The following is a 12,186-nucleotide window of genomic DNA, read 5'->3' as shown; positions in this document are numbered from 1 at the left end:
TGTGTCTGGAAAGGCCAAGCCGTGATTCAGCAGTTGGCATGATGCGTTTTTCAGTATTGGACTTCTTTCGAAATTGCAATGACTTTCAACTCATCGTTGATCAGCACGTCTGATGTCAACGGCGTACTTCTCGTCTAGTTATACAACCCCCCATTTGCACAGAGGACTGATCCAGTAGTCCACCGAGCGTCACTGCTGCAAAGGAATGCCACGAGAGGTGCGACATCATCCACTTCTCCGATTCTCGCAGCAGCCGGTGTAGACTCGATCAAGGGCTCCATGTCCTTTCTAAACTGGTCATCGCTTTCGTTCCACTGATCTACGTCGCAGGACATGTCAGTCTTGCTGCGAAGGGCGTCTTGGATGTGAGATGCCTACCAGTAGCCACCGGGCCAGGATTGACGCAATTGACAGTAATGCCATGCTCTTGCCCAAGTTCTTTGGCCCACACACGCGCAAGTGCCTCGTTGGCCGCTTTTGTGGCAGCATATACAGTTTGTCCAGCGACCCCAAGACGAGCCGCTGCAGAGGAAACAAAAACTATTCGACCTCCTCGGGCAATGTGCGGCACAACAGCTTTGGTCAGAAAAATTGGTCCCTTCACATTGGTATCGAAGTGGGTGAGATACAAGTCTTCGGTGACTTCATCGAGGTTCGCGTCAACACCCAAAGCCGCGCTGAGAAGTAGAGTAAATGTATCAGAACCAGACACATAATGGTCAAAACCAAGCCAAGGAAACCGAGAACAGAAACTGACTTATGAACCAAAATTTCGATTTTGCCAGTTCCACTAAACTTCAGCGTGGCGTCTACGAGTTTGGAGATCTCAGATAATTTCCCGATATCTGCCTGGATCGCAATGGCATTCGATCCGTGTTGTTGGATGTCTTTGACGATGTCTTCAGCTCGCTGGCGACTGCTGTCTGTCACGAAGTTGGCGACAACATTGGCTCCTCGCCTCCCAAGTTGTTTCGCAATCGCGGCGCCAATTCCCCTGTGCAATCAAGAACATTAGCGGTAGTCTAAAGCAAGAGTTAAAAGACCGACAAAGGCGGCCGATTCCTCACCGTGAAGCGCCGGTAACAATCGCTGTCTTACCGGTAAGATCGACACCTCTGAAGTCAGACATGGTAGGGTGTTGGTATTTGGATACAAAGCTTCTGAACATATCTGGCGAAGCAAAGTTCGGGAACATACGGCATATATCTCTCCCAAAGATCTGGTATTGTTAGATCAGTCGCGGTTGCCGCAAGATGTAAGATCGGTAATAATGGCCATATTGGGCTACCCCGCGTTACGCTGTATTCCTTCGCAGTGCTGACGTGGGGTCCATTCTGAAGAGGTCGGCTGGATGTCTTTCCTGTTCAAGCTAGGAGATAGGCTTGGTTTGCTAGGTGATGAGCGGGTTCTACTGCCATTGTCCCAAAACAAAAGTGTCTGAGAATGCACTTATTTCTGTTTGGTAATTAAAATGGGATTATTCTCACCCCGCGTGAAGGCAACAGGTTGCCCCTCTTTCCGTTTTGGGAAGTGGTGAGTCGCTGCTGGGAGTACGTCCCTTTTGGGAAACATGTAAGTCCACAACACGAATCGAACGACTTTGGGTAGTCAATTATATTCCGTAATGTATACAAGTTCAAAGCAGTGCAGCAAGGGTGTAAACATTGTAAGTGTTCGTATGGGAACATGTAGTATTATAAAATGGTGCTGCCAATCGAACGCAACCGCATTTTGACCCTCAAGCACGCACTGCACTTTCCTGACCTGTAATAAGGCTTATTAACTTGTCACCATGGCCAAACACCCCCTTGACCCCCTTTCGGTCAACGAAGTGCATCAAGCGTCCCGCGCCCTGTTCAAAGGACTGAGCCTGCAGAGAGATGAGATCAGGTTTAAAGTAATCGATCTCGCCGAGCCTTCGAAAGATGAGACCTTGGTTCACCTTCTGGAACGCGGCCCTGTGCCCGATCGTAGAGCTAGGATCTACTATCAACGGAAGCAAAGGGACTTTATGAGCAGAGCAATCATAAACATAACCAGCGGAACTCTCGAGAAGACTGACGACCTTCCTGATGCCCAGGGACCAGTGGATTGGGTTGAATACGACCTCATTACCACAGCTTGCAATGCCCATCCAGATGTCGTGGCTGAGGTCGCTAAACTGAGACTCCCCGAAGGGTGAGGCTCTAATTCCCTTGATTCTGATGTGCCAGAGTTAGTTAACATGATATGATATAGAGCACGAGTTCTCAATGACCCTTGGGCTTACGGAACTGACGATGTCGAGGAGAGACGCCGTCTCTTCCAATGCTACATGTATCTTGCCCTAGATGACGACGACGAGGCCAATCACTACTCCATCCCTCTCCCTCTTGCACCTATCTTCGATGCTCAGACTCTTGAGCTAGTTGAGTTGCAAAAGCTTCCTTTGGGGATCGACGATGAAATTGACGATGAAACACAACCCTGGGTACCTGTCAAGCCAGTTGAGTACAGCGCAAACATTCTCGGACCCGATGCTTTTAGAAAGGACCTAAAACCACTACAAGTCACCCAACCAGAAGGGCCTTCATTCGACATCAACAATCGTAAGGTATCATGGCAGAGATGGCAATTTCAACTGGGATGGTCTCTACGTGAAGGTCCAGTTCTGCACGACGTACGTTACGAAGGCCGGCCTCTATTTTACCGGGTATCGATGAGTGAGATGACGGTACCTTACGGCGATCCTCGAACACCTTACCACCGGAAGCAAGCGTTCGACCTCGGCGACTCCGGCTTCGGTCTCACTTCCAATAGATTGTCTCTTGGCTGTGACTGTTTAGGCCACATTGCCTACTTTGATGGCGTTCGGGTTTCAGCAACAGGAGAACCTGTTGTTATGCCGAACGTTGTCTGCATGCACGAGATCGATGATGGCATTGGGTGGAAACACACGAACTTTCGCAACATGAAATCTTCCGCAGTCCGGGACCGAAAGCTCGTTGTCCAATGCACTTCCACTGTAGCCAATTACGAATACATCTTGGCATATGTCCTGGATCAAGCCGCGAATATTCACATTGAGGTGCGAGCAACTGGAATTGTCTCCACTATGCCAATCCGCCCCGAACTCAAGACGTCGCCTTGGGGGACAGTTGTGGCACCCGGAGTCTTGGCTGTTAACCATCAGCATCTTTTTTGTGTCCGTATAGATCCGATCCTCGATGGGGCACGAAAGAACACAATTGTATACGAGGACTGTATTCCTGTACGAGACGATCCAGAGCTCGACCCCTACGGATGTGCGTTCCGACTTGATACCACACCTATTGTTTCACCAGGTGGTTACGATCTCGATTTAACAAAAGCTCGCACGTACAAAATTGTCAATCCGGCTCGCAAGAACGAGGTATCGGGACAGCTGGCTGGGTACAAGCTTCATGCTTCGCCTAGCCAGATGCTGATGATGGGGCCCGAGACTTTCAATCATCGACGCGGAATCTTTGCGTCTAAGCCAATTTGGGTTACTCGGTACCGCGATGACGAACTTTGGGCTGCTGGAGAGTTTACAAACCAAAGCCGAGAGGATACTGGCCTCGCAGAGTATGCTGCACGAGCGGAAAATGTTGAGGCTGAAGATGTTGTTCTGTGGCACTCGTTTGGTCTGACACACGTCACACGCCCCGAAGGTACGAGATGATTCTTCCTATGCCTCTGACGAAAAAGATACTTACCGTGCTTGGAAATTCTTAGACTTCCCTGTTATGCCCGCGGAGAAGTTGTCATGTGCCTTGAAGCCAACGAGTTTCTTCGGCCTCAACCCTTCCAACGACGTTCCGAGATCCAACCAACGTGACAACCAATCGACGCTCCATGATCAGAGTTCGGCTGCTCCTGGATGCCATCAAAACCCATAAACACCACGTCTATAAAGTGCCAATGGGGTTCAAGTGACGATATAAAGTATCGGATGTAAATACTCGTAAAGGACCATTTACGTAGCTGTCTATCTTTACTAGTTGTGCCATCTTCAATTATCTGGGACGCCGCTCATGTGAATAATGCCAGGGTGCATGATAGTTGGAAAATGAAGTACCGACCGAATTAATTGAATATGTTGCAAATTACTGCTCGATGACACCGCCATTGCTGCAAATTTACCTTGTCCAGTTCACTGTGTCCCAACCCAAACTGGCATTACTGCACGCACTGATCAGCAGTCTATCGAAAGAGCATCCCATCACACGCTTGACACCATGCTAGCAGATAAGATAACTCTTAATGGCAGGGCACAAGCATGGATGAATACTTCAAAATGATGCTGATCAATACATTGGATATAACAACCTGACGCCTACGGTTCGTTCTCTAGAGTATGTGTGGACAACGCATAATAAGGTCGACTAATCTTCCAAGGTAGGCTTGCTCTTGAAAGCTTCGGCTGCCTCTAGGAGAGGCGCCTTCTGGTCTGGAGAAAGAACGGGTACGTGGCCAACAACTGCAGCGAAAACGATACCTACGGTATCTCCTGGGTTGTCTGCTTGAAGCGCACGGAGCTGATTGGACTCGATCGAGCCGCCATTCTTAACATCTACGTTTTCTCGCACGCGTTTCAAAACAGCCTTGCAAAGGTGGTCGGTGTGAAAGTAGTCGAGAGTGAGCTCGGGTACCTCGTCATGAACTGCGAGGGCGACTTGACAAACTAGCTCAGATAGGAGGAGGGCACGGTGCTTCTGTTGGAGATTGTCAGACATATGGACTATAAAGAACACTTGGTGGCAATGGTAGAGAGCTTCATAGCATCTTGCCTTGGGATTTTCGGGGTCGGAGGGGGTGCCGTCGTTGCTTGCTTTGCTAAACCAGCCACTTCGCTCAAGGATTTGATCAATGACGTCCGCGTTAAGGCCTCTGGGATCCGAGTTGTCCAAGACCCTAGGGGCAAACAAACAAGAACAGACTCCCTTGAACTTCATGATCCGAATGCCAGCTTTTGAGATCATAACGCGATTGTTGTTGGGTTTGTTGCGCTTCTGGATCCATTGCGCAGCCGAAACTCCTTTTGAGAGTCCGAAGTTCTTGAAATACGCTTCTGGGTTCACTGGGGGATCGCCGACGAAGAAGGCGGTCCGGCCCTGTTGCTCCATCATTGAATCCAGAGCGTCCCATTTGTCCCCGTCTTGCAAGAAGCCTTCCTGTTGGAGAGCCTGATAGAGCTGGATGCCGTGCATCACGTTACCGGGCTTCGCAGCATACTCGGCCCCCGCGCGGTGGAAGAGAGTTCGGACGTAATGCAAGAAGAGACCGCAGTACATCGGATGATGTTCTAAGAAGTTTGAAGTCCTTGTCTGAAGCCTCGATGCAATGCGAATGGCGTTGAATGGGTCTTTTCCGGGCCCCCATAAGATTGCCAGCTTGCGAAGATCCTGCATGTTCTCCCTGACCGCACCCTCTCGATTGCTACGAATACGCAGAGCCTCTTCGACACTGTCTGCGATTGGCTTCAGGGACCGCTGGAAATCCCTCTCCCCGTTTCGAACTGAGGGTCCGAGGGACTTGAGAATGTCGAGGTACACTTGGGCGGAGAAGCATAGCCATACTTCTAATTTACCCGTGTCCATCACGTATTTCAATCCTTTAGTGAACTCATCCTGAACCGGGGATCCCCGAAACAGCTGAAAGAGCATGGTTTGATCCGCGAAGACTTCAAGGAGTGCTGCCTTATCCTCTGCCCATCGCTCGCGAGCGGTGGTTCCTCTTTTCATGTCATTATACCAACCAAACTTCCCGTTGTAATTCGGAATGTTTGAAGGCGATTCGCTGCTGCTGAAGGCGTGAAGAAGACTGAGAGTAGTGAAGTAGAGGTCGGAGCCGTCCTGGTAGCAGTTGAAGTTCAAATCATCACCCCACTGCTTATCAAGAGGGTCCTGGCCTTGAGCTGCGCAAGCAGCCTCATAGAACATTTGGATAGCTTCCATGGCACCTCCAAGCTTCTCCATCGACAACGCAATTTCTTGCTCCATATTGCGCGCAAGCTGCAGAGCGGTATTGGTGGCAACTGAAACGGCGGCGAGGTCTCTATCTCCTGATCTATACTTGGTCCAGAGCTGGAGGATCTCTTCGCGAAGTTGGCCGAGATCCTTGAGGTACGCAGTGTACATGAAGAGGGCTGCAGTATCGGAGTCGTCTTCCTCAGCCATGAAGACTTCAGGAACCTTAGCCTGACGCTCGATATCTGGGGCAGCCAGGAAGTCCTCAGATGGCTCGTACACGTCTAGGATAGCGAACATGTTTCTGGGTCCGTCAACATGCTTGGAATCGTTCTTGAGAGTCTTTTCTATACCACGGGTCGCGTCATGCAGAGCAGATACGTCGAACGCGCCCACCTGGGATTTGAAGGCATCGCGAACGCGCTCAAGGACGGTGACAAAGAAAGCATGTTTATTATCCCCACGGTAGTCCTTGAATCGCCCAATACCTCCCAGCATGGAAGAAAACCGCTTGCGAGTTTCAATGACACGGTTGAGGGATGACATGAACGATTCTGGGACCTTGAGGGAGTCAGACAACTTTCCCGCGACGAATTGGGCCAGTGGCAGGAAGTCCTTGATAGCGATGATGTGTTTCGGCGTCGTGTCCTCAGGCGCTTTCCCCTCAGGTGTCTGTAATGAGTTGATGATAGCCTGTTTCTTAGCATCCTTCCGCGCCTTGCCCTTCAACCTCTCAGACGTGGGCACTGAAGACGTAGCCTTGGCGGGTGGCTCACTCAGGGGCTTGGAGTAGCCGGAGCTTATCGCTGTGGCAGCCAGCCACGAGGCAACGGCATCAGTGTCGCGCTGGTATTGACTATGGGTTGAAAGTAAGCCTGAAGAAAGCATGATGGTGGTTATATGCCGATGCAGATGAGCGAAAGACACTGAGAGGGGTATCAGAGTAGTACCGCAATTTTGGAGCAGGGGTAGAGAGAGAGAGAATATCAGAGTGAATCCACGATGATCAACTCGAATACTTGGCAAAAGCATGTAATCGATTAGTGGTAAGACGGACTGAATCTTCCGAAGTTCGGAGGCTCGTGGATGGATTGGCATTGAAGCTTTCACCACCTGCCAGCGCGAGAGTAGGGCCGGTTGAGGAGCAGTCACGTGGCCATGACCAGTGGGGGCGTTACATAAGGTAGGTAATCCAGCATATCTAATATCCCTGATCCTGTCGGGCGTGGAGAGCATCACATCAGATCTTGCACATTGTTTCAATCTGCTGAGAGGAATCAAAGTCGAGGATAGACCGCAGGCAACATGCGCCGCGATATCTCTGCGTCAGAACACAATAAGGTAGGCAATGGATGAACGTGCCTAACAGATAGACACTTGGCCCTTGCACATTTCTCCCAACACCAACGTCGCCGTCTCGGCGACTGGCCAAAGGACAGCCCTGCTGGTATACCACCAGCGCTTTGACACTGTCGTGGACGCTAAATCAACGTGTGAGAAGTAGTTACTCCAGGCGTTTGCTTAAGTATGTAATACAGCAAGCGAATACCATCGTCTAAGGCAACATTGGTATATTATAGTAGCATTTCCGCTACTCTAGAGACTTCGAGGTATATTGCAAATCAAGCAGAAAGCATGGGAAAACGGCCAACCCTCACTGGTTGAGATACTGCTCAAACTTGCCGCCATAGCGCTGTCCCGCGATAGGCAAGCTCTCAATCAGCGCCCAAATCTCTTTCAAATCGTCGTCGCTTAGCTCCACGTCTACGCAGTTCTGCACCACTCGCACCGCTTTTGTCGACCCGGGAATCGGGATGGCTCCCTGCCGCCGCACCCAAGTGATGGCCACCTGCGCGACCGTCGCACCCTTGCGCTCGGCAATCTTCTCCACCGCCTCGACAAGTTTGAAGTTCTGGACGAAAGCATCCGATTTGAAGCGCGGCAACATGCGGCGCATGTCGTTGGCGGGGAGATCTTCAGGCCTGCGGAACTCACCGGTGAGGAGGCCGCGGCTAACGGGGCTGTAGGCGACGAGAGCGATGCCGACTATAGTATTTGTTCGAGTTAATCATTGCTATATTGCGAGAATGCGGCCCGGGATGGCAAAAGACTTACGCTCGTGACATGCCTCGGCGACACCGTTGGTTACGGCATCGGGCGTGAAGATACTGAGCTCGATCTCGACTGCCGCGATGGGGTGCACGGCGTGCGCGCGGCGGATGGTCGTGGCGCTGACCTCGCTAAGGCCGATGCCGCCGATCTTACCTTCCTTGATGAGTTCCGCGAGGGCCTGGACGGAGGTTTCGATGGGGACATGGGGGTCGACTCGAGCGCACTCGAAGACATCAATCTTTTTGCAGCCACCAAGGACTCGTACGGCCTCTTCGACGGAGGCCCGGATGCCCTCCGGGCTGCAGTCCGGGATGTGGGTCTTGCCGTCGTAGGCGCCCTTGATGCTCAGGACGACCTTGTCGGCATCCTGCGGGTTTTGCTCGAAGTAGTGTTTAAGTAGGTGCAAGGAATTTCTGTCAGGAGTTCCGTAGTGGATTCCCTGCTTCTGTGTAAGTACATCACATACAAAAGATGGCTTTTGTTGATGGTGACCATACCCCGTTCCAAACGTTGGCACCCTGTTCGAGCGCAGTCTTCATCAGTTTGGTTGAAACAGAGAAGTCAATCTGGTCCCAAGGACGGGTCAATCCTGTGCATCATTGTCAGCAAAAGAATACAGTCTTGTGATGACTGTTTTTAAGTTTAACGAACTCACCCATCAGTCCGTAGCCGGTTGGCCCAATGGACTTTCCGACAATGGTCTTGGTGGCTGTAGTGGAGCTCATGTTGACGATGATCAAGATTGAGGTACCAAGCTTCGATAGGGTATGGTGCTTAAGTTGTAGTGTACAAAGTAGATATCTTGTAAAAAATGCTGGATTGATAATGTTCCAAGTTCAAAATCGTTGAGAGGTATATTAACTGCATATATATACACTTCGTTTCGATCCAAGCCGTCGCGGCCATCGCCAGTCATTGCAGGTATACCTACCACCATAGGTAGTGCTCAGGTACAGTGTCCCCAAAAATATCAAGTCCGGCTAATTATCTCCAGGCGTATGGGCCAGGGTCGGCCGCTGCCTCAGCCACTTCTGCTGTCTCGGGTGGGCCTTGGTAGGGTTTACGGAGCTTATGATAAGATCCGATCCGTCTTACTCACAGGCTGCTGCTGGCGGTGCAGGGGAACCTCACCCCTTAATGGGCGGTTCTATCGGATTTAGCTCGACATGCCCTGAATGACGACGCAGCATTCCTAAGCCTTAACCAAAGGTCCAATTCCGTGGACGCGGTCTACCAAAGACCCAAACGTGAGTGGATGCGTTTCCACTGTTAACTTGGCTGCCTGAAATAAGAAACATGTAGATCCTTTGGGTCTTGAGAAAGGAATAGGCAGACAGGCTTTATGATACTACCTCAAGATAATCTCTAAGGTACTTGTGTAAAAAGTAGCTAATGCTTAGATATCAGTATACAAAACGATGTTCAAACCCTGGCATGCTTTCGTACCCAGCCTTTGCTATCATCTCTCCAGTCTCGAGACTCGTCACGACGATATGGACTCACCCATCCTGCCGTAGCTGATCTCCTACTCTCGCTGCAAACAGAGCCCGGATGGCCACTGGCTTTCAGACATCAGCGACTGGCCTTGCTAAGTTGCCCCATTCATTCCATGTCGACCCTATATCGATTCGAGTCATCTCACCAACAAAGTCGGCATTGATCCTTACAGGATGAATCAGTAGTTGGGCCGCAGCCGTAAAGATCTCGATCTTCTAGCTGGGTACCGTGCATGTAACGTCTCTCAAGACAATGCCAGGCTGCTCAACGATATCTAACCTCTCTTGGAGGCCCTTTGCCCCGTCCAGTCCGTTTGCCTTCATCAACGTACTCATAGTCTTTTCCTTCTCCCCGTTCAATATGGCGGCTGGAAAATTGATCACTCGGCCATTATTAGCATATTGTGTGACGATTTCGCGTTCCAGCGTACAAGGAGGTGTAAACAAATCACCACTTCCAGATGGACAGTTACTACATGTATCCCAATAAGCCCTTACGAGTACCTCTAGCCATCTCTGCGATACCTATGTAATTTCAGCGTGTCGGACCATCAGGACTTAACCCCGTGCAGTTGTCAATTAAATCTACAGCAGATAGGAAGAAAGATATTGGGCTTTGGGTTAAGCTTATACGAATAAGCTATCAAAATAATTTAGGAGGAGAATTAGGTCACGACATATAGGTGTTGTCGGCCTAGAGCAGAGAATAAGTATCAAGCAATAAAAGATTGAAAGTATGGTCAGCCACCTTAGCTTTCCAAATTCAGGCGGACCCATCCGTGATAATTGTCATGGTCTTCTTCTTATAGCTCGTCTAGATGAAATTGCCAGGGGTACAAGCTACTGCTCTGATCAATTGAGAAGTCTATAATGTTGTCACGGTGATACCTGACGTTTTCAGCCGTGCCTTCAGTTGTTTATGCCGATTGACTCTGGACTTGCTAGATTTCTACGTGACTGATTTGAATTAGGCCGATTTTACGATCACAGTCTGATCAGTTCACAAGGCCCTTTCACTAGTATAATATTGCGCACGACGAGCGGGTCTGCGCCGCTCTCAGACTTACCATCGAGAGTGAGAGCGTACTTGAGCGGATTAAGGCAGGTGTTGCTACTGATTGAGTAGATATGGACGTAAGTCTCGGTCAAAAACACAAAGAGGATACCGGCAAGGGGAGACTTAGCATCTATCATTCAGGAAGAAAGTCAATTCTAGCATCTAATCAGCATGCTAATCTACTGAGAGAGGCTAGACTCTATTTTAGAGGAATGCTACTTCCTGGTAGTGTAAACAACAACATCCACCTGTGACTCGGTCTCTGCACACTCTCTGCTTCTGACAAACTTGCTGGGCTCTCTAACTTTACGTCTAAGCATGTAATTCCCATGGCCTTTTGTTCTAGTGGCTCCTCTCTGAACGAGCGATTAGCTGCATTGCTCGGACGTCCGCGCAACCAATGCCTTTGCGACCGCGAAGAAACATCCTCGGAGACCACAAACGCTTAATACCTACTTAGCCATAAATCTTGAGTTCTCTTTTGAAGGAGGCTGATGTCGAAGAGGATACTTTGATATATTTATAAAGCCGTAATTAGAATAGGCCAGGACGGAAATTATTGAGAATAATGGCTTCGATTTTGCCACTACTCTGGGCCACTAATACACGAGCAATTTCTAGGATCCGCATGGCTTTCAGCAACATCGACACATCTTTAGTAGTCATTCATGTGAGATTGCGTGTTCTAATTCAGAGCTCCGAAAATAGATGACTGATTTCTCTGCACAAAGTTGACGATTATTGTTCACCCGGGAGTATTTACATTGCGAAAGTCAACCGCAAGGTCATAATTGGAGCGGCTCTGTCAGTTCCCATGGGACTAGCCCCCCAGCCAAGTCAGGAGACACGCGGGCCCAAGGAATAAGACGCGGTGAAAAGAAGATCGTGAGGAATTCTATACTTCTACATAAACTAATTCTAAATATGTGAGTGTTAAAAGTAAACCTTTGTTTTCGGTTGTGTTATAACTTCTCTATATTTGCCGCCGAACACCTTGTATGCGCCCATCCAGAGTAAGGACATTTCCACATACCAATTAAGGGATGCTCGTGGTTGCTCCACAATTTGCCGTTAAAGCTACCCGCAATCTTCGGAGAGGAGCGTATATCAGCGCTTGCGGCTAAAAGCGAGCACGACTTTCCGCTAACTTTACACGTCCTCACAATGCCTTCTTGGCATCATGGCCACCTGGATAGTCGTTTGTCATATGTGCCTCCACCTGAACGAGCTCTTCGGTCTTGGCAATCCCACTAATTCGTCTTGGATCTAGACTTCCGCGACTTTTCCAGGAACATAGATTCATCTACGGAAAGATCTCGAGCCGAACTATTCTTTTTCACCACCAATCACGATGGCGATGAGCAACAATGATGCCTCTCGTTCCTCTTTCAATCCTATTACCTTCTTCTTCCTAGTGATCGGAACTCGTAAGTTGTCGGTTGCTAGATGATGTACCAGACGTCTAAGCGCCATTGGAGCGTATCCAATGCATGAAAGTACTTCGAGCCATGGTTGGCAATATTGATCGGTGATATATAATAAAAATGCTAGC

The 12,186-nt window shown here is 49.6% G+C and overlaps 4 protein-coding genes across 4 annotated transcripts; 1 reads left to right on the top strand and 3 right to left on the bottom strand.

Moving 5' to 3' along the window:
• Positions 1-134: 134 nt before the first annotated feature.
• On the bottom strand, positions 135-1,129 carry BDP55DRAFT_728241 (uncharacterized protein; the record flags this gene model as incomplete). Its single annotated transcript, XM_060579409.1, has 4 exons — positions 135-319; positions 379-677; positions 758-994; positions 1,068-1,129. The coding sequence occupies 4 exons, from the start codon at positions 1,127-1,129 to the stop codon at positions 135-137; spliced, it is 783 nt and encodes a 260-aa protein (XP_060429877.1).
• Positions 1,130-1,792: 663 nt separating this feature from the next.
• BDP55DRAFT_631579 (copper amine oxidase) lies at positions 1,793-3,899 on the top strand (the record flags this gene model as incomplete). The annotated part of the gene is made up of 3 exons (XM_060572299.1): positions 1,793-2,178; positions 2,239-3,671; positions 3,736-3,899. 3 exons carry the CDS (start codon positions 1,793-1,795, stop codon positions 3,897-3,899), a joined length of 1,983 nt encoding a protein of 660 aa, XP_060429876.1.
• A 486-nt stretch (positions 3,900-4,385) lies between these two features.
• BDP55DRAFT_551408 (uncharacterized protein) lies at positions 4,386-6,857 on the bottom strand (the record flags this gene model as incomplete). Its single annotated transcript, XM_060569107.1, has 1 exon — positions 4,386-6,857. One exon carries the CDS (start codon positions 6,855-6,857, stop codon positions 4,386-4,388), a length of 2,472 nt encoding a protein of 823 aa, XP_060429875.1.
• A 350-nt stretch (positions 6,858-7,207) lies between these two features.
• On the bottom strand, positions 7,208-9,016 carry BDP55DRAFT_662554 (NADP-dependent oxidoreductase domain-containing protein). Its single transcript, XM_060574817.1, has 4 exons — positions 8,737-9,016; positions 8,579-8,670; positions 8,085-8,520; positions 7,208-8,015 (listed from the first exon to the last, which is right to left on the bottom strand). Exons 1-4 carry the CDS (start codon positions 8,804-8,806, stop codon positions 7,624-7,626), a joined length of 990 nt encoding a protein of 329 aa, XP_060429874.1. The 5' UTR covers positions 8,807-9,016; the 3' UTR covers positions 7,208-7,623.
• Between the last annotated feature and the right edge of the window lie 3,170 nt (positions 9,017-12,186).

Source organism: Colletotrichum godetiae (genome assembly GCF_030913485.1).
Source record: "Colletotrichum godetiae strain CBS 193.32 chromosome Unknown BDP55scaffold_19, whole genome shotgun sequence".
Lineage (NCBI taxonomy): Eukaryota > Fungi > Ascomycota > Sordariomycetes > Glomerellales > Glomerellaceae > Colletotrichum > Colletotrichum godetiae.
The sequence above is the reverse complement of the archived record's forward strand: the minus strand, read 5'-3'. Positions and strand labels throughout refer to the sequence as shown.